A 22,210-nucleotide genomic window follows, 5' to 3' on the forward strand; every position below is an offset into this window, starting at 1 on the left:
TACTTATTACAACAATAAAAAGACAGAAGCTGTCAGGTTGAAAACATAGAAATGAACAAATAAAACATGACTAAACTAAATGTGGTTTGTAAGAAACTAAAGAGATACAATGATATAAGTTATAAGTAAAAGGATGGAAAATGACATAGCATGCAAATGCTAATCAAAATAATGTTAGACTAGCTATGTTAATATGAGACAAATACACTTCAGAGCAAAGATAATTATGAAGACTTAAAGAGAAGGATAACATAATGATAAAATTGTCAGTTCACAAAGGGAATTAAGATGGTAGAGGAGTAAGAGGACCCTGGGCTTGTCTTGTCCCTAAAATACAGCTAGATAGTTGTCAAATCATTTTGAACACCAAGAAGTCAATCAGAGGTCTGAGAGAACAAAAACTGGAAGTCTATATGTAGAAAGCTACCACTTTTTGGAAGGTAGAAGGTGTGGAGTTTCACTTGGGAAATAGTGATGAGGAAAGATCCTGCTTAGAGGCTACCGCAAAGTATTGAAGTGGTGGAGCAAAAAATCTGAACTTTAAAAATTTACTATATTGAGAAGAATTGTGCCTGGATTAAAGGTCCTCAGGTGGCAAAGAAGGGCAGAATCCCAGGAATGAAAGGGTGGTCTGAAGCTGTGGAGTCACAAGAAGAATTGGTGGCACCAAAGTGTGACACTATTCCCAGGCATAGTGTCTGGGAAGCTAGTAGAGTGCAGAGGATCTTGGTGTCAGCTTTCTGCTATAAACTGCAGACCTAGCAGGCATTGTAAGACCTTCCCTTGGAGGAACACTGGGGGTCTGTGCTGTAAGCATCCCTGAATGTGGAGTTTTGAAACTTGTTACACACCTGAGATAAAAAGGTTGGGGGCACTGACAGGGTGAAGGCAGGGTTCAGGTGGAAACTGGGGAAACAAATAGGGTGACTGATTACTCTCCTGTGAGGGCTCACTGGAATAGGGACATGAATCTTTCAGGTCTGAGGCTAGAGAGTAGGAAGCAGCCATTTTCATCCAGCCCATCACTGCTGAAAGACTTAGGGAGAAAACAGCACCATCTAGTGGAGGCTGGAGCTGTGTATACCACAAGGGTTCCCATCGCTCCCACCCAGTATCAGTCCTTGAGAAGCATTTCCACTGAAACAAGCCACCCACAAGTCATCCTAAGAATCAGTGCCATTGGCCCCTCCTCTAGCAGACCAGCACAAACAACTCAAACAAGTAGCTCACACCAAGTTTATTGATCAGAGTGCTGCAAAGCTTCAGCTCTAGAGGATACAGGTTTGAACTTCCTTTTCACTTTTTAAAATTTCCTTTATTTTTATTATTTTTTCATTTATTATATTTTCCATTCCTTTTTAAAATCTTATTATAAATTAAAAAATATGTGTGTGTATGTATATATACATATATATACTTTTCATATGTATTTTAAAATTTTTTGGTCTACTTTCATATTTTCTTTTTTTTAAAAAAAATTTATTTGACAGAAAGGGACACAGTGAGAGAGGAAACACAAGCAAGGAATCCAATATGGGGCTCAGTCCCAGGGCCCTGGGATCATGACCTGAGCTGAAGGCAGGCACTCAACAACTGACCAAGAGGGAATATCTTAAATTAAGTGCTTTTGCCTACCATGTAATGACAAAAAAATCAACAAAAGTAGCTAGGAAGAAATTTTTGGAGGTGGCAGATAGGTATGGTAATGGTAGCGATGATGGTTTCAAGAGGATTTACATATCTCTGAACACATCAGGTTCTATACTTTAAATATCTACAGCTTTTTGTATGACCCTCATTAATCAATTAAGTGGTTTAATTTTTATGATTGGATGTATCTTCAACACAGAATTAGTTCAGGGGATTTGTCTCAATAAAATATTTTATAGGACCACGATTTAGTGCATTAATCTCCATGTTAGGATTTGGGTTTGTCCTTCACTGATTATGTGGCTGGTAATGACGATCCTGGACTTATAGACTAAATTTTAGAATTCTGGCATTCGTTTTTGTGTTTGTCAAGTTCACTCTTCAATCATAGTCTATCTCAAAGTAATGTAAAGTGCATTTGTCTAGTTTATGTGTAATAATTTATTATCAAATGCTGGCTAACACCTTGGGAAGGCTCACATTCTTTTCATTACTTTGACCACGATTCTTTGATTTATTCTCTACGTTCCTGAACTTCGACCACTTCACAACATTCCTCCATAATTCAACTCTCAGGGCGGACAATTATTTCCATGTTCATGCAGCATCTTTTTGCTATGCATATGAGTATTGTCAAGTGGATTCTAGAGATTATATGGCTCAGTCTCCATATTTTATGGAGGTGACTTACGTGTTTTTGGAAGTTGACCAGTTAGTTGACGGCAGCACCAGGCTTGTTCAATACAAGCACCAGGCTTGTTCAGTGCAAATGATTCAGAGTCTACTCTGGTCCATTTACATTTCATTCCCACTGCCACTTCCCTAAACCATCACTCTCTTTCTTCCAATTCCTGTAACACTATCTATACGCTTTCCTACTCTGATCTTGGCTTTTCCAAACCCTTTTTCATACAATGGATAACAGCCAATCATCTGAGATTTTTTTAAGGACATGTTTGATATTTCCTTACTATCAATCAGATAAATTCTCATCTTGGTAATAGGACCATGCAGGCCAAATAGTATCTAATCATGGTGTACAATGTGTTTCATAAAATATATATGAGATTATCTAACCTCAGGGTTTGGTTAAAGAGAAACAAAATAAAAAATGGTCTTAATCATTTTAGAGAGGTTTCTTTTGAAGAATAAATAGATACATTCTAGCTGTCAAATAGTTGAAAAAAGCACAAGCTATAAGGATTGAGATAATGGAAATGTTAATTTTTTAAAATAGATGATCAAACAGAAGATAACCTTATAGTTGACAACACACTTCAGTGAAGGAAAATTTTTAATTCATTTATTTTCATTAGTAACATGAAGTAGATAAAGCATTTGAATCTTTGTAAGAAATTATAGAAGTATGAAAGAAGTGCTCCCTTCCACCGATATATACAAACATCTGTAGTAACAGCTTTAGGATAGGAACCAATCATAAACATGCATAATGCATCTGAGAGGCTGGAACTAGAGTAAATGATTTAGGAAATAGGAGCTGGTCAGCTATGGCATGGTGCAGTCATTCTCTCTCTTTAGAGAATGGTCTAAGCCTGAGAAAAATTCTGTTTCCCTCCAGCATGGGACTGACACATGCATATGTAGCTAAGCTGAGGGCCAAAAACAGCATTTCAGAGCACTCCTGAGGCAAACCATATATATTCCAAGGTGAATTGTACTATGACCATTGTTTCCCTAGGCTACGCATGAAGGGAATATGGACCAAAGTATTGGTAGTAATCCCATCATTTCCTTCATAACCAGAAAATAATAAACAACCTTCTATCATTTAATCATCTAATTGCCATTTGGTTAATCATCAATCCATTATAGCTAGAGAGAAGTGAGATAAAAAGTACTTAAGGGGCGCCTAAGTGGCTCAGTGGGTTAAAGCCTCTGCCTTGGGCTCAAGGGGTCCCAGGGTCCTGGGACTGAGTCCTGCATCGGGCTCTCTGCTCAGTGGGGAGCCTGCTTCCTCCTCTCTCTGCCTGCCTCTCTGCCTACTTGTAATCTCTGTCTGTCAAATAAATAAAATCTAAAAAAAAAAAGTGCATAAGTTATAAAATTTTGGAAATTTCAAACACATCTTTATATCTGAGGGAAGAAAAAATTCAGCAAAAGATATTTCGGTTAATCAATTGTCATGAAAATGTGGAATATTTAGAGAGAAGATAGTATGTGCATCAAGGTAAAATGTGACCTTGCAAAAGCAGATTTCCATTTTGTAAAAGGATGTGCTAGGTCACGTGAGATCTGCTAGAGACCCTGTACTACAACTGTGTGGGCTGCTATATTGGCCAGAATGAGGACACTGGGTTCTCTAAGTTCTTCTAGTCAAAGGTAATTTTTTTCATGTGATTCTTTTCATCTTGATATTTTCATTCTGTACATTGTCTCCCTCAGGGCCTGGTGGACTTGCTTGTTCCGCAGAGTATAGATGACAGGGTTGAGCAATGGGGTCACTACCGTGTTCACAAGGGCAGCCTCCCTGTTGGACTCCAGCCTGTTCGTTTGCTTTGGTTTCACATATATGAACACACAGCTGCCATACATCAGAGAGAGAACTATGAGGTGAGAGGAGCAGGTGGAAAAAGCTTTCTTTTTCTCTTTGGCTGATGGGAGTCGTATGATTGTGACTACTATGTTGCTGTATGCAATGATGGTTATGATAAGAGATGTCAAAAGGATAACCAAAGCGAGGACAAAGGCCAACATTTCAGTGGAGCTGGTATCAGAGCAGGAGAGATGAATCAGGGGGGCAAGGTCACAGAAAAAGTGAGGAATGATACAGGGACCACAGAAGGACAACTGGAAAACCTTCACTACCAGCCCAGTGATAAAGGGAAAGGCCAATGTGAAGCAGGCAGTGACCAGGAGGAAGCAAGTCTTCAGGTTCATGATGGTCGGGTAATGCAGAGGCTTGCAAATGGCCACATACCGATCCAGAGACATCACTGCTATGAGGAGGAATCCTGCTGCTCCCAGAAATACAAATACAAATGCTTGTATGAAACAGGCAGGAAAGGAAATGGTTTGCCTGCCTGAAAGAAAGATGGCCAGCAACTTAGGAATAACAGTACTTGTAAAACAACACTCAAAGAAGGAGAAAATGCTGAGGAAAAAGTACATAGGTGTGTGGAGCCGGGAGTCAGCACAGGTGATGGTGACTATGACAGCATTGCCTGCAATGGATGCCAGGTAGGCCAAAAGGTGTACCAGGAAGAGGATCTTTCCCAGGTGTTGGATGGCAGGAAACCCCTCCAAGGTGAATTCTTGGACAGTTGTCCCATTCCCCATTTCCATGGGCATCTGTTTCCACATCATCATCACTGCTGGTCTAACCTGTAATAAAGACATCAGAGAACCCAAAGATTTTAGGAGACCATGATTAAGTTATTTCAGTAGCCAAGAAGCTGGCTAGACATTAGGCAATGAATATAATAGAATTTATCTGTTCATGTTCTTGTGAGACTTAATTAAGATAAATCATGTAACTCACGTGACATATGGTGCCAAAGTTTCTTAATGTGTTTCTTAAATTCTAAGTGTAGTATTATGATCACTAGTATTATTCCTGGAGTTTAAGTAGGCAGAGTTATTAACATTTTTGTGTCATATGTTTTATTCTTTTTGTAATATTATTTGTAAGTATCATTATAGTAATGTTAGTAATATTTCCTTTGACTATCCCTTTTAAAATCTGCAATACATTCTATGGTCCATCATCGTATGTTGAGAACTTACATTTTTTTCTCTGCTTATCACCGAAATTCAGTATTTCTGTTACTCACCATAACAATCATGATCCCCTTCTAAAAGGAGAAACTAAAGCTTAGAAAGTTCTAGGGATCTTAAGTCACATAACTGGGACTTTAGCCAGAATGCCCAAATTTGAAGTAACTGCTGTTTCCAAATACAGTGACAAAATATTTTCTTTTCTTTTCTTTTCTTTTTCTTTTTACAGAAATCACAAGTAGGCAGGCGGAGAGATAGAGAGTGAGGCATAGCAGGCTCCTTGCTAAGCAGACAGCCCAATGCGGGGCTTGATCCCAGAACGCTGGGATCATGACCTGAGCCGAAAGCAGAGGCTTTAACCCACTGAGCCTCCCAGACGTCCCCCAAATATTTTAAAACAGGAACAAATGTATTTTTGATGCCCTCTCAACCTTAAGTGAAAGATTAGCTTTATTTATCTTAATTGTTTCTCTCCTTAGACAATAGCACTGATGTGTTACAGACCTGTGGAATGACATGGGGCTTAGAGAGGATCTACTTTAGTACAAGCATTTTATAGAAGGAGTTGGAGACCAGAGGCATTAGGGGCTGCTCAATAGTATGAGCTAAGTTGTAAATCTAGGATTTACCACCCACCTTCACATGGTTCACTCTGGCCTGTCACAGAAGAGTGTATGATGGTAGTTCATAGTTAATTCATAGAATTAACCCACTTATGAGGATGTGCTGGGCACCTGGCGCTCATGCACTCACTCTCACATCCAAGCTCAGTGAACATTCTTTTAGTCCTCTCCATCAGTACCTTCTCTCAGGATGGTGTTCGGCTCCTTCATATCAACTCTAGGCTGAAGGTCAGCAGTGAGGTATGTGCCCTTCTCAGTAAAGCACTGTGGGACTGGTGTTCTGGGGGCAACTCATGGAACTGAGCAGCTCACCCCTGAGTGCACAGCCTGAAGGAGCCTCTCCTTCTGTTCCTGTTGACCCCAGTAAATCCACCAAGTTAGCAGGATGACTGAGGACAGGCACTCAGCCAAGATCACCATATAGGTGTAGGGCTTCCCTCCTTTGCAGTTATTGTCTTCTAAGAAATCAAAAGCTTGCTCTGGGCTGAGGAGAAAGGGAAGAGAAGGAAACTCATTTGCACACTCTGGGGCCCCTGGCTGGGTCAGGGAAGGGGAGGGGATGCGGTGAATATGCATCACATGCTGCCAGTATTCTGGCTGCCAGTCCCTGTTTCCAAAGTGAAAAAAGGCTACATGGCACCCTGGACCACTGAAACCCCAGAAAGGAACAGAAGGACTAAAACAAGCACATTTCACTGCTCCGAATTCTGGCCTAGAGCTGGACTCCTAGACTACTTAGGGTTCTCATGAAATGTCTGGCTCTGCCTCCCCCAGTGATAGAAGCCCACCTAATATGCAATACTGCTGTCACCTCCTATAGCAGTTAATGGGAGCACACAGCTTCTTACTGGTTTAGCCCTGGGTGCTGTTGAGACAAGGATCCTTCTGTCTCAGTGCTCCATGTCATGGGCACACCTGCTCCAAACACCTTCTCTTGCATATGCCCTTTCATTATATGCTCACCTTTCCACGTGGAGAAGCATCCTTGTTTTACTGCATCAACAGTGAAGAGATGCTGACATGCAGTTCTGAGGCTCTGTGATAGTTTTACCACAAGACTGTTTGGTCACCAAGCAGGATGGACCCAGCCAGTGAGCAGAAAAAGTGAGCTTGGACCCCCAAGCCTTATCAGATGTTGAAGAGACAGGGGCAGAAAGTAAAGCCACAGCTGGTATCTTAGGGGCAGCTAATTGGTTACTGTTGAGAATGAGAATTACTGATGCAAGCTTTGTATTTATCTTCCCTTGTGTGTGGTCGCGCTGACTCCCAGATGTCCACACTGTTCTCTGCCAAGATTTTTCAAGGAAATTATATGACAAATTCTCAAGGGTTTTTAAAGTCCCAAGTTGAATATTCATCCTGATTGTAGGTAAAAGTCCAGACTACAATTTTCTACAGGTGATGTATACACTGAGACCAGAGCATAGTTGTTAAAATAACATATTTTATGGTAAAAAAAAAAAAAAACAGTGGGATCACACTCTGGCTTTCATGAGGCTTTTAGAAAGATACTGGAGAAGGCCTCCTTTTTATTAACAAATTCTTCATGCTTTCACTGACATTATAATTCTTTTCATTGCATATTTTCTTCTGAAGAATGTGTTCATTGTGCTCCCTAGTCTTTTTTTTTTCAATTTATTTATTTTCAGAAAAACATTATTCATTATTTTTTCACGACACCCAGTGCTCCATGCAAGCCGTGCCCTCTATAATACCCACCACCTGGTACCCCAACCTCCCACCCCCCCGCCACTTCAAACCCCTCAGATTGTTTTTCAGAGTCCATAGCCCCTAGTCTTTTTGAAAAAGGAAAGCATGCAGTTTTTCCTCTTCAGGGAAGAAGGGGGCATGGCATGGTAGGTGGTTTCTGTAACATCTGTAACAAGTCAGACCCCTTGCTCTTGATAAGTTTCTGGGATATGGCTCCCCAGATCTTTCTAGATGCAGAAAAGGAAGAGATGTGAGCCTGAGGGTGGAGAAGCTGTACCCATAGCAACCACTGGGTTCGGGGGTGCTTCTCCTCCTGGGTATGTCAGCTGAGCATTGGTGGCAGGAGTGCCCCATTTTTCTATGGCCTCTAGATTCCCATCAGAGCCTGAGAAGGGGACTAAACTCTTGTATTTGGTGGAGATCACGGGATATATGGTAGCTGGAAATTTGTTCTGCCTGAATCTGCCCTCAACATCACTGATCTTACAAGGTCAAGGCAAATATTATAGAAACTTTCATGAGTATTCATATGGGTTCCACCTTCCTACAAGTATACAAAATCACTTTTAGAACATGTGTCCATCTATACACCCTGTTCTCAGTTCATGGCAAACTTGGACCTCAGTTGGAGGTAAGGGAAAATAAAGAATAATGGGAGAAGAGTTATAAAAGCTAGAGCCATGTGAGACTATACATTTTCATGCTCAGATCAGGGCTCATTTTCAGGGGGTTTTAATATTATTCAGTGCCAGCTTCATGGTGCAGAAATACCTATCATATCTGAGCGAGCCCCAGCAACAGTGTGATGGTGGGAACGTGGGAGGAGAGGATCTGGTTTTGATGGGAAGTTTTACAAAGTGGACAATCAAAGAAATGGGTTGAACTAACTCTACATTGTATCTAGCATAGGGTATGGTGAGCTGATACCCAGAAATATTTCTTTTCTTTCTTTTTTTTTTTTTAAAGAGAGAGATCATAAGTAGGCAGAGAAGCAGACAGAGAGAGTGGGGGTAGCAGGCTTCCTGCTGTGAAGAGAGCCTGATTTGGGGTTCCATCCCAGGACCCTGAGATCACGACCTGAGTGGAAGGCAGAGGTTCAACCCACTGAGCCACCCAGGCGCCCTCCAAGTAATATTTCTAATTGTCTTTGGTCTACTTTCTGTTTTTTGGATAGTGCCTTTTGGCTCTCCAATACACACTATATCTTTTTGAATGGACACCTTGAGATCTCTTTTATCAAGGACATTTCAAGCATTCCTTGTGCTTTGAATGTGTAAGTATACAGTTTTAGTTAGGGAAGGAATAGTTCTAAAGGTTTTATTTATAATTATCAAAATATTCAGAGATTAAGCAAATATAAACTGTGGATTCTCCTCTTCAGAATACTATTATGTTAGCTCTTCTGGCTCCTGGCCACTCTTAAAAATAGGCTACACATATATTCAGGATTTAGATAGTAAGACTATTTTGGTTTATGGTGTGTCTGGTTAATATGATCTATTCCTAGAATGGTTCCAATTTCTAGTATTATATTCCTAAGGAAGAAGGCTAAATTGAGGCCTAAGGAAAGGTGGATCCCATCATCTATGATATTGTGGGAGAGGGCATAGGGGATGCTAATTTGAACAGAAAGTGGGGATCAGAACCCACTGAAATTCTCATGAGGCAGAATACGAGGGTGAGGGTGGAACTGTAGGAATAACAATAATACTCTGAGAGCCATGGTCCCTTTTGGAATTTCTATAAAACTAAGGCAACAACAGCAATAAGGACTCAGAATACATCAATTCTAAAATAGGGAGTTCATTAATACCATGCCCATTACTCATCCAACCATGTGAAGAGAAGCATGGTAGTGTTAGTAGCTTCCAATCTGAGTCCAAGAGGAGAAGTGAAGGCAAAGAAAGTTAACCTGTCCAGATTTCTTTGTTGCCTTTTTAAAAGAAAATTTTAATTAAGGCTATTTTGCATTTCTATGACTTTGAAATTATTAAAAAGCACTTTACAAAAATTAATTGTGCTTCACAATATTCCTATAAGCTACATATTATTATTTGTTTTACAAATGGGAAAAGATAGGCATGAAGAGACTAAACTAATTGCCCACAATCAAGCAACTAATGAATGTTACAGCTGAGAAAATAATATTCTAGTTTTTTAAATTAAATTTATTTATTTTCAGCATAACAGTATTCATTATTTTTTCACCACACCCAGTGCTCCATGCAATCTGTGCCCTCTATAATACCCATCACCTGGTACCCCAACCTCCCACCCACCCCCCGCCACTTTAAACCCCTCAGATTGTTTTTCAGAGTCCATAGTCTCTCATTGTTCAACATCCCTTCCAATTTACCCCAACTCCCTTCTCTCTAACTCCCCGTGTCCTCCATGCTTTCTGTTATGCTCCACAAATAAGTGAAACCATATGATAATTGACTCTCTCTGCTTGACTTATTTCACTCAGCATAATCTCTTCCAGTCCCGTCCATGTTGCTACAAAAGTTGGGTATTCGTCCTTTCTGATGGAGGCATAATACTCCATAGTGTATATGGACCACATCTTCCTTATCCATTCATCCGTTGAAGGGCATCTTGGTTCTTTCCACAGTTTGGCGACCGTGGCCATTGCTGCTATAAACATTGAAAATACAGAAAGGGAAATTAGAGAATCGATTCCATTTACTATAGCACCAAGAACCATAAGATACCTGGGAATAAACCTAACCAAAGAGGTAAAGGATCTGTACTCGAGGAATTACAGAACACTCATGAAAGAAATTGAAGAAGACACAAAAAGATGGAAGACCATTCCATGCTCTTGGATCAGAAGAATAAACATTGTTAAAATGTCTATACTGCCTAGAGCAATCTATACTTTTAACGCCATTCCGATCAAAACCACCGGTATTCTTCAAAGAGCTGGAGCAAATAATCCAAAAATTTGTATGGAATCAGAAGAGACCCTGAATCGCTAAGGAAATGTTGAAAAACAAAAATAAAGCTGGCGGCATCACCTTACCTGATTTCAAGATTTATTACAAAGCTGTGATCACCAAGATAGCATGGTACTGGCATAAAAACAGACACATAGACCAGTGGAACAGAGTAGAGAGCCCAGATATGGACGCTCAACTCTATGGTCAATTAATCTTCGACAAAACAGGGTATTCATCCTTTCTGATGGAGGCACAATACTCCATAGTGTATATGGACCACATTTTCCTTATCCATTCTTCCATTGAAGGGCATCTTGGTTCTTTCCACAGTTTGGCGACCGTGGCCATTGCTGCTATAAACATTGGGGTACAGATGGCCCTTGTTTTCACTACATCTGTATCTTTGGGGTAATTACCCAGGAGTGCAATGGCAGGGTCATGGGGAAGTTCTATTTTTAATTCCTTGAGAAATCTCCACACTGTTCTCCAAAGAGGCTGCACCAACCTGCATTCCCACCAACAGTGTAAGAGGGTTCCCCTTTCTCCACATCCCCTCCAACACAGGTTGTTTCCTGTTTTGTTAATTTTGGCCATTCTAACTGGTGTAAGGTGATATCTCAATGTGGTTTTAATTTGAATATCCCTGATGGCTAGTGATGATGAACATTTTTTCATGTGTCTGATAGCCATTTGTATGTCTTCATTGGAGAAGTCTCTGTTCATATCTTCCGCCCATTTTTTGATATGATTGTCTGTTTTGTGTGTGTTGAGTTTGAGAAGTTCATTATAGATCCTGGATATCAACCTTTTGTCTGTACTATCATTTGCAAATATCTTCTCCCATTCCGTGGGTTGCCTCTTTGTTTTTTTGTTTGTTTGTTTGTTTGTTTGTTTTGTTTTGTTTTTCAATTTATTTATTTTCAGAAAAACAGTATTCATTATTTTTTCACCACAGCCAGTGCTCCATGCAATCCGTGCCCTCTATAATACCCACCACCTGGTACCCCAACCTCTCACCCCCCACCACTTCAAACCCCTCAGATTGTTTTTCAGAGTCCATAGTCTCTCATGGTTCACCTCCCCTTCCAATTTACCCAAATTCCCTACTCCTCTCTAATGCCCCTTGTCCTCCATGCTATTTGTTATGCTCCACAAATAAGTGAAACCATATGATAATTGACTCTCTCTGCTTGACTGATTTCACTCAGCATAATCTCTTCCAGTCCCGGCCATGTTGCTACAAAAGTTGGGTATTCATCCTTTCTGATGGAGGCATAATACTCCATAGTGTATATGGACCACATCTTCCTTATCCATTCCTCCGTTGAAGGGCATCTTGGTTCTTTCCATAGTTTGGCGACCGTGACCATTGCTGCTATAAACATTGGGGTACAGATGACCCTTCTTTTCACGACATCTGTGTCTTTGGGATAAATACCCAGGAGTGCAATTGCAGGGTCATAGGGAAGCTCTATTTTTAATTTCTTGAGGAATCTCCACACTGTTCTCCAAAGAGGCTGCACCAACTTGCATTCCCACCAACAGTGTAAGAGGGTTCCCCTTTCTCCACATCCTCTCCAACACATGTTGTTTCCTGTTTTGTTAATTTTGGCCATTCTAACTGGTGTAAGGTGATATCTCAGTGTGGTTTTAACTTGAATCTCCCTGAGGGCTAATGATGATGAGCATTTTTTCATGTGTCTGAGAGCCATTTGTATGTCTTGATTGGAGAAGTGTCTGTTCATATCTTCTGCCCATTTTTTTGATGTGTTTGCCTGTTTCGTGTGTGTTGAGTTTGAGGAGTTCATTATAGATCCTGGATATCAACCTTTTGTCTGTACTGTCATTTGCAAATATCTTCTCCCATTCCGTGGTTGCCTCTTTGTTTTTTTGACTGTTTCCTTTGCTGTGCAGAAGCTTTTGATTTTGAAGTCCCAGAAGTTTATTTTCACTTTCGTTTCCTTTGCCTTTGGAGATGTATCTTGAAAGAAGTTGCTGTGGCTGATATCGAAGAGATTACTGCCTATGTTCTCCTCTAGGATTCTGATGGATTCCTGTCTCACATTGAGGTCTTTTATCCATTTTGAGTTTATCTTTTCTAGTTCTTTAAAAATTTTTTTTAATTACCATACAATTAAATTATTAGCCCCAGTGGTACAGGTCTGTCAATTGCCAGGTTTACACACTTCACAGCACTCACCATAGCGCATATCTTCTCCAATGTCCATAACCCAACCACCCTCTTCCTAACCCCCTCCCCGCAGCAACCCTCTGTTTTGTGAGATTAAGATTCTCTTTTGGTTTGTCTCCCTCCCAATCCCATCTTGTTTCACCTTTTTCTTCTCTACCCCACAAACCCCACCACCTTGCCCTTCAACTTCCTGTATGTCAATCTTAAGTGAAACAAGTGGCTTTAAAAAAAGAAAATTGCACTTATTTGTGTCAGAATTTTTCTGAATAATTTTAATAGATGGAATGAATATCATCTTAGACGTTGCAGATTAAAGATTTGCAAATTTGAAGATACAGAAAGTTAAACACAAAGTAATCTACCTAAAATCGAAAAGATCATCAGTAAAGTATGGGGCAACTTTAGGTAATCCACATGCATATTAAATTTCTGAAGGAGAAGTTTATGTGTAGAGGGGGATGACAAAAAAAGGTTCAAGGAAATGATGGCCAAAATTTTCTAAATTTCATGAAAACAGAACCAAAAATCTCAGTAAAACCCAAAAATTAGGAAAATGAAAATATCTACACCAAGGCACGCAATAAACTGCCTAAAACCAATGATAAATTGAACATCTTAAAAGCAGCCAGAAGGAAAAATTACAAGTTTCTTGTTGAGGAAAAAAGATAAAGATAACGTAGAATCTTCTCTGGAAAGATGTCCATTGACAGATGAATGGATAAAGAAGATGTGGTATACACACACACACACACACACACACAGGAATTTAGTTATCAAAAAAAGATGAAATCATATCATTTACAAGGACATGAATAGAACTGGAGGGTTGCTGGAGCGGAGGCATGTTGGAGGGTGGGGTAAATGGGTGATGGATATTAAGGAGGGCACTTTTGATAAGCACTGGGTATTATATATAAGTGATGAATTACCATTCTCCTAAAACTAATATTACACTGTATCTTAACTAACTGGACTTTAAATAAAAACTTAAAACTACAAAAAAAAAAAAGAAATTTCAAGATATATTTTATGCTGGGTTGTAAAATAAATCTCAAAATATGTTAAAGGACTGAAAATACAGAATACGATAGAATACGTTCTCTAGTCACAATTGAATTAAACAAATCAATTACAATGATTCATCTAGAAAATTCCTCAATACTTGGATATAAACAATACATTTCTATATCACTCTTGGATTACAGAAAATTTTACTAAGACAATCTGAAAATATTTTGGATGCAAAAATATTAACACAACAAAGCAAAATTTCTGAAATGCAACCTAAAGCCATGCTTAGAGGAAACTTCATAGCATTAATATTTATATTAGAAATAACTATAAAATTGATCATTTAGATGTTCAGTTTTAAATGGTAGGAATGTAAAAGGAAATTACAACTGAAGTATGCAAATAAGTATGAATTCATATAAATATGAATGCAAATATATATAAACCAACAGAATAGAAAACAAGCAATAAAAAAATAAAAAGTTGGTTCTTTGAAATGACTCACAAAATTGTTTAACTCATAACAAGACTGACAAGAAAAAAGAAATATCAGATATGTTATTTATCCTTCTCTGACTTATTTCACTTTGCATAATGTCCTCTAGGACCATACATGTTGTCAGAAATGTTAGGATTTCTTTCTTTCTCAAGGCTTAATAATTATATATTAATATATAAATTATATATTATATATATTAATACATTATATACATATACATACACACATACACATATTATTTTATATATAATGTGAATGTATTATATATATACATTACATACACAGTATATATGCATACATAATGTATCATGTATACGTATTATATACATGTTATATATAATGTATGCATATATACATGTTATACACACACACACACACACACACACACACACACACACACACACAATGTCCTCTTTACCCATTCATCCACTGATGGCTGTTTTCATATATTGGCCATTGTGACTAATGCTGTGATAAATATGGTAGTGCAGATATCTTTCAATATCTTGTTTTTATTTCCTTTGGATATATGCTCAGAAGTAGAATTTCTGGATCATAAGGTAGTTCTATTTTGAAATTTTTGAGGAATCTCCATATTGTTTTCCATAGTGGCCGAACCAATTTACAGAGAATGTGTTCAATTAAAAGTGACTTACAAGACTAGTGTGATAATATGGAGCATTTTGAATTCTCATACATTGCTATTGAGAACCTAAATCCAATTTGGGAACTTGTTTTGCGATTTCTTATAGTGCTAAGACTTATTCTATAATTATTTTTTTTCCAATTTATTTATTTTCAGAAAAACAGTATTCATTATTTTTTTCACCACACCCAGTGCTCCATGCAAGCTGTGCCCTCTATAATACCCACCACCTGGTACCCCAACCTCCCACCCCCTCGCCACTTCAAACCCCTCAGACTGTTTTTCAGAGTCCATAGTCTCTCATGGTTCATCTCCCCTTCCAATTTACCCAAAAGCACATACCCTCCCCAATGTCCATAACCCTACCCACCTTCTCCCAACCCCCCTCCCCCCAGCAACCCACAGTTTGTTTCGTGAGATTAAGAGTCACTTATGGTTTGTCTCCCTCCCTATCCCATCTTGTTTCATGGATTCTTCTCCTACCCACTTAAGCCCCCATGTTGCATCACCACTCCCTCATATCAGGGAGATCATATGATAGTTGTCTTTCTCCGCTTGACTTATTTCGCTAAGCATGATACGCTCTAGTTCCGTCCATGTTGTCGCAAATGGCAAGATTTCGTTTCTTTTGATGGCTGCATAGTATTCCATTGTGTATATATACCACATCTTCTTGATCCATTCATCTGTTGATGGACATCTAGGTTCTTTCCATAGTTTGGCTATTGTGGACATTGCTGCTATAAACATTCGGGTGCACGTGCCCCTTTGGATCACTACGTTTGTATCTTTAGGGTAAATTCCCAGTAGTGCAATTGCTGGGTCATAGGGCAGTTCTATTTTCAACATTTTGAGGAACCTCCATGCTGTTTTCCAGAGTGGTTGCACCAGCTTGCATTCCCACCAACAGTGTAGGAGGGTTCCCCTTTCTCCGCATCCTCGCCAGCATCTGTCATTTCCTGACTTGTTGATTTTAGCCATTCTGACTGGTGTGAGGTGATATCTCATTGTGGTTTTGATTTGTATTTCCCTGTATTTCCCTGGAGCACTTTTTCATGTGTCTGTTGGCCATCTGGATGTCTTCTTGGCAGAAACGTCTGTTCATGTCCTCTGCCCATTTCTTGATTGGATTATTTGTTCTTTGGGTGTTGAGTTTGTTAAGTTCTTTATAGATCTTGGACACTAGTCCTTTATCTGATATGTCGTTTGCAAATATCTTCTCCCATTCTGTCAGTTGTCTTTTGGTTTTGTTAACTGTTTCCTTTGCTGTGCAAAAGCTTTTGATTTTGATGAAATCCCAAAAGTTCATTTTTGCCCTTGTTTCCCTTGCCTTTGGCGATGTTCCTAGGAAGATGTTGCTGCGGCTGAGGTCGAAGAGGTTGCTGCCTGTGTTCTCCTCAAGGATTTTGATGGATTCCTTTCTCACATTGAGGTCCTTAATCCATTTTGAATCTATTTTTGTGTGTGGTGTAAGGAAATGGTCCAATTTCATTTTTCTGCACGTGGCTGTCCAATTTTCCCAACACCATTTATTGAAGAGGCTGTCTTTTTTCCATTGGACATTCTTTCCTGCTTTGTCGAAGATTAGTTGACCATAGAGTTGAGGGTCTATTTCTGGGCTCTCTATTCTGTTCCATTGGTCTATGTGTCTGTTTTTGTGCCAGTACCATGCTGTCTTGATGATGACAGCTTTGTAATAAAGCTTGAAGTCCGGAATTGTGATGCCACCAACTTTGGCTTTGTTTTTCAATATCCCTTTGGCTATTCGAGGTCTTTTCTGGTTCCATATAAATTTTAAAATTATTTGTTCCATTTCTTTGAAAAAGATGGATGGTACTTTGATAGGAATTGCATTAAATGTGTAGATTGCTTTAGGTAGCATAGACATTTTCACAATATTTATTCTTCCAATCCAGGAGCATGGAACATTTTTCCCTTTCTTTGTGTCTTCCTCAATTTCTTTCATGAGTACTTTATAGTTTTCTGAGTATAGATTCTTAGCCTCTTTGGTTAGGTTTATTCCTAGGTATCTTATGGTTTGGGGTGCAATTGTAAATGGGATTGACTCCTTAATTTCTCTTTCTTCTGTCTTGTTGTTGGTGTAGAGAAATGCAACTGATTTCTGTGCATTGATCTTATATCCTGACACTTTACTGAATTCCTGTATAAGTTCTAGCAGTTTGGGAGTGGAGTCTTTTGGGTTTTCCACATAGAGTATCATATCATCTGCGAAGAGTGATAATTTGACTTCTTCTTTGCCGATTTGGATGCCTTTAATTTCCTTTTGTTGTCTGATTGCTGAGGCTAGGACTTCTAGTACTATGTTGAATAGCAGTGGTGATAATGGACATCCCTGCCGTGTTCCTGACCTTAGTGGAAAAGCTTTCAGTTTTTCTCCATTGAGAATGATATTTGCAGTGGGTTTTTCATAGATGGCTTTGATGATATTGAGGTATGTGCCCTCTATCCCTACACTTTGAAGGGTTTTGATCAGGAAGGGATGCTGTACTTTGTCAAATACTTTTTCAGCATCTATTGAGAGTATCATATGGTTCTTGTTCTTTCTTTTATTGATGTGTTGTATCACATTGACTGATTTGCGGATGTTGAACCAACCTTGCAGCCCTGGAATAAATCCCACTTGGTCGTGGTGAATAATCCTTTTAATGTACTGTTGAATCCTATTGGCTAGTATTTTGGTGAGAATTTTTGCATCTGTGTTCATCAAGGATATTGGTCTATAGCTCTCTTTTTTGATGGGATCCTTGTCTGGTTTTGGGATCAAGGTGATGCTGGCCTCATAAAATGAGTTTGGGAGTTTTCCTTCCATTTCTATTTTTTGGAACAGTTTCAGGAGAATAGGAATTAGTTCCTCTTTAAATGTTTGGTAGAATTCCCCCGGGAAGCCATCTGGCCCTGGGCTTTTGTTTGTTTGGAGATTTTTAATGACTGTTTCAATCTCCTTACTGGTTATGGGTCTGTTCAGGCTTTCTATTTCTTCCTGGTTCAATTTTGGTAGTTTATATGTTTCTAGGAATGCATCCATTTCTTCCAGATTGTCAAATTTGTTGGCGTAGAGTTGCTCATAGTATGTTCTTATAATAGTTTGTATTTCTTTGGTGTTAGTTGTGATCTCTCCTCTTTCATTCATGATTTTATTTATTTGGGTCCTTTCTCTTTTCTTTTTGATAAGTCTGGCGAAGGGTTTATCAATTTTATTAATTCTTTCAAAGAACCAGCTCCTAGTTTGGTTGATTTGTTCTATTGTTTTTTTGGTTTCTATTTCATTGATTTCTGCTCTGATCTTTATGATTTCTCTTCTCCTGCTGGGCTTAGGGTTTCTTTCTTGTTCTTTCTCCAGCTCCTTTAGGTGTAGGGTTAGGTTGTGTACCTGAGACCTTTCTTGTTTCTTGAGAAAAGCTTGTACCGCTATATATTTTCCTCTCAGGACTGCCTTTGTTGTGTCCCACAGATTTTGAACCGTTGTATTTTCATTATCATTTGTTTCCATGATTTTTTTCAATTCTTCTTTAATTTCCCGGTTGACCCATTCATTCTTTAGAAGGATGCTGTTTAGTCTCCATGTATTTGTGTTCTTTCCAAACTTCCTCTTGTGGTTGAGTTCTAGCTTCAGAGCATTGTGGTCTGAAAATATGCAGGGAATGATCCCAATCTTTTGATACCGGTTGAGTCCTGATTTAGGACCGAGGATGTGATCTATTCTGGAGAATGTTCCATGTGCACTAGAGAAGAATGTGTATTCTGTTGCTTTGGGATGAAATGTTCTGAATATATCTGTGATGTCCATCTCATCCAGTGTATCATTTAAGGCCTTTATTTCCCTGTTGATCTTTTGCTTGGATGATCTGTCCATTTCAGTGAGGGGAGTGTTAAAGTCCCCTACTATTATTGTATTATTGTTGATGTGTTTCTTTGATTTTGTTATTAATTGGTTTATATAGTTGGCTGCGCCCACGTTGGGGGCATAGATATTTAAAATTGTTAGATCTTCTTGTTGGACAGACCCTTTGAGTATGATATAGTGTCCTTCCTCATCTCTTATTATAGTCTTTGGCTTAAAATCTAATTGATCTGATATAAGGATTGCCACTCCTGCTTTTTTCTGATGTCCATTAGCATGGTAAATTCTTTTCCACCCCCTCACTTTAAGTCTGGAGGTGTCTTCGGGTTTAAAATGAGTTTCTTGGAGGCAACATATAGATGGGTTTTGTTTTTTTATCCATTCTGATACCCTGTGTCTTTTGATTGGGGCATTTAGCCCATTAACATTCAGGGTAACTATTGAGAGATATGATTTTAGTGCCATTGTATTGCCTGTAAGGTGACTGTTACTGTATATTGTCTCTGTTCCTTTCTGATCTACCACTTGTAGGCTCTCTCTTTGCTTAGAGGACCCCTTTCAGTATTTCCTGTAGCGCTGGTTTGGTGTTTGCAAATTCTTTCAGTTTTTGTTTGTCCTGGAAGCTTTTAATCTCTCCTTCTATTTTCAATGATAGCCTAGCTGGATATAGTATTCTTGGCTGCATGTTTTTCTCGTTTAGTGCTCTGAAAATGTCATGCCAGCTCTTTCTGGCCTGCCAGGTCTCTGTGGATAAGTCAGCTGCCAATCTAATACTTTTACCATTGTATGTTACAGACTTCTTTTCCCGGGCTGCTTTCAGGATTTTCTCTTTGTCACTAAGGCTTGTAAATTTTACTATTAGGTGACGGGGTGTGGGCCTACTCTTATTGATTTTGAGGGGTGCTCTCTGAACCTCCTGAATTTTGATACTCGTTCCCTTTGCCATATTGGGGAAATTCTCCCCAATAATTCTCTCCAGTATACCTTCTGCTCCCCTCTCTCTTTCTTCTTCTTCTGGAATCCCAATTATTCTAATGTTGTTTCGTCTTATGGTGTCATTTATCTCTCGAATTCTCCCCTCATGGTCCAGTAGCTGTTTGTCCCTCTTTTGCTCAGCTTCTTTATTCTCTGTCATTTGGTCTTCTATATCGCTAATTCTTTCTTCTGCCTCATTTATCCTAGCAGTGAGAGCCTCCATTTTTAATTGAACTTCATTAATAGCTTTTTTGATTTCAACTTGGTTGGATTTTAGTTCTTTTATTTCTCCAGAAAGGGCTTTTATATCTCTGGAGAGGGTTTCTCTAATATCTTCCATGCCTTTTTCAAGCCCGGCTATAACCTTGAGAATTGTCATTTTGAACTCTAGATCTGACATATTACCAATGTCTGTATTGATTAGGTCCCTAGCCTTCAGTACTGCCTCTTGTTCTTTTTTTTGTTGTGAATTTTTCCGTCTTGTCATTTTGTCCAGCTAAGAGTATATGAAGGAGCAAGTAAAATACTAAAAGGGTGGCAACAATCCCAGGAAAATATGGTTTAACCAAATCAGAAGAGATCCCAAATCGTGAGGGGGGATTTCTCCCCCCTGACGATTGGGTGAGGGATCTCCTCTGATTGGGATCTCCTTTGATTGGGATCTCCCAATCTCTTCTGATTGGGATCTCCCAATCTCTTCTGATTGGGATCTCTTCTGATTTGGGGATAAAAAGAGGTTCAAAAAGAAAGAAAGAAAAAAAGAATTAAAAAAAAGAGATTGAATTAAAAATTCAATCAAGAATTTAAAAAAGAATTAAGAAAAAAAAGATTGAAGAGATTAGGATCTCTTCTGATTTGGGGATAAAAAAAGGTTCAAAAAGAAAGAAAGAAAAAAAAGAAAAAAAAAGAATTAAAAAAAGAAAATGAATAAAGAAAAGTATAAAAAAGAAAAATATATATATTAGATAATCTAGTTAAAAAACATTAAAAGAGAAAAGGGTAAAAGTTATAAAAAATTTTAGCAGAAGAAGAGAAAAAAAATGAAAAAGAAAAAAATTAAATTAACTGCAAGACTGAAAAATCACAGGCAGAAAGCCATGAGTTCCGTGGTTTGTTTTCTCCTCCTCTGGAATTCTGCTGCTCTCTCCTTGGTATTGAAACTGCACTCCTTGGTAGGTGAACTTGGTCTTGCCTGGATTTCTTGTTGATCTTCTGGGGGAGGGGCCTGGTGTAGTGATTCTCAAGTGTCTTTGCCCCAGACGGAATTACACCGCCCTTACCAGCGGCCGGGCTGAGTGATCTGCTCGGCTTTGCTTTCAGGAGCTTTTGTTCCCTGAGCGCTTTCCGTAGAGTTCCGGAGGACGGGAATACAAATGGCGGCCTCCTGGTCTCCGGCCCGGAGGAGCCGAGAGCCTGGGGTCCCGCTCCCCTGTGCGCCCTCAGCGAACAGCTCCCAGTAACTCGCGTCTGCCCAACCTCCGGCTGCGCTCCGAGCTCACCGAGCTTGCGACCGGTTCAAGGCAACTCCAAGCTGCGAGCTTACTGTCGGCTCTGTCTCTGCAGCCGGCTTTCCCATTCCAATATCCGCAAGCTCTGCGACACTCGGACACCCCCGATCCTTCTGTGACCCCGCAGGACCTGAGGTCACGCCGACCCCGTGTGGGCTTCGCCCCGGTTTAGCCTCCGGAGCGATGTCCCTCAGCGGAACAGACTTTTAAAAGTCCTGATTTTGTGCTCCGTTGCTCCGCCGCTTGACGGGAGCCGGCCCCTCCCCCCGGGTTCTATCTTCCCGTCGCTTTGGATTCACTTCTCCGCCAGTCCTACCTTTCAGAAAGTGGTTGTTTTTCTGTTTCTAGAATTGCTGTTCTTCTTCTCCTCGATCTGCCGATGGATTTGCAGGTGTTTGCAATCTTTAGATAAGCTCTCTAGCTGATCTCCTGCTAGCTGAGGTAGTCTCAGCCTGCAACTTCTCCGCCATCTTTACTCCTCCCTCACTTATTTTATAATTAATTCAATACTTTTACTCCAAGCCATATACTCAAGAGAAATGAATGCTGTCTTCAAAAAGACTTGTAGAAGAATATTCATAATGTATTCATAGTAGCCCTTAATTGGAAAGGACATAAATGTCCTTCAGTGAGAGAATGGAAAACGGTGATATACATAGATAACGACCTACTACAAAACAATACAAAAGAATTAATCATTGGTTCATGTGACAGCACGGATAACTCTGAGGAATCTGAGGAAAACTAAAGCCAGACATATGCTGTGTTCCATTTAAATGAATTTCAGGGGCGCATGGATGGCTCAGTGGGTTAAACATAAATGAATTTCAAGAGGTGGCAAAAGTAAATTTCGATGACAGA

General features: G+C 39.4%; 1 protein-coding gene across 1 annotated transcript; it reads right to left on the reverse strand.

The window, feature by feature from the left end:
- Nucleotides 1-4,014: 4,014 nt before the first annotated feature.
- On the reverse strand, nt 4,015-4,977 carry LOC122898965 (olfactory receptor 6C74-like). Its single transcript, XM_044236622.1, has one exon. The coding sequence runs from the start codon at nt 4,975-4,977 to the stop codon at nt 4,015-4,017; it is 963 nt and encodes a 320-aa protein (XP_044092557.1).
- Nucleotides 4,978-22,210: the final 17,233 nt, after the last annotated feature.

Source organism: Neovison vison, chromosome 2 (assembly GCF_020171115.1).
Source record: "Neovison vison isolate M4711 chromosome 2, ASM_NN_V1, whole genome shotgun sequence".
Lineage (NCBI taxonomy): Eukaryota > Metazoa > Chordata > Mammalia > Carnivora > Mustelidae > Neogale > Neogale vison.

Bases quoted from the DNA above. Each gene is read 5' to 3' on its own strand.
- LOC122898965 (XM_044236622.1), bottom strand. From the start codon at position 4,977: ATGATGATGTGGAAACAGATGCCCATGGAAATGGGGAATGGGACAACT.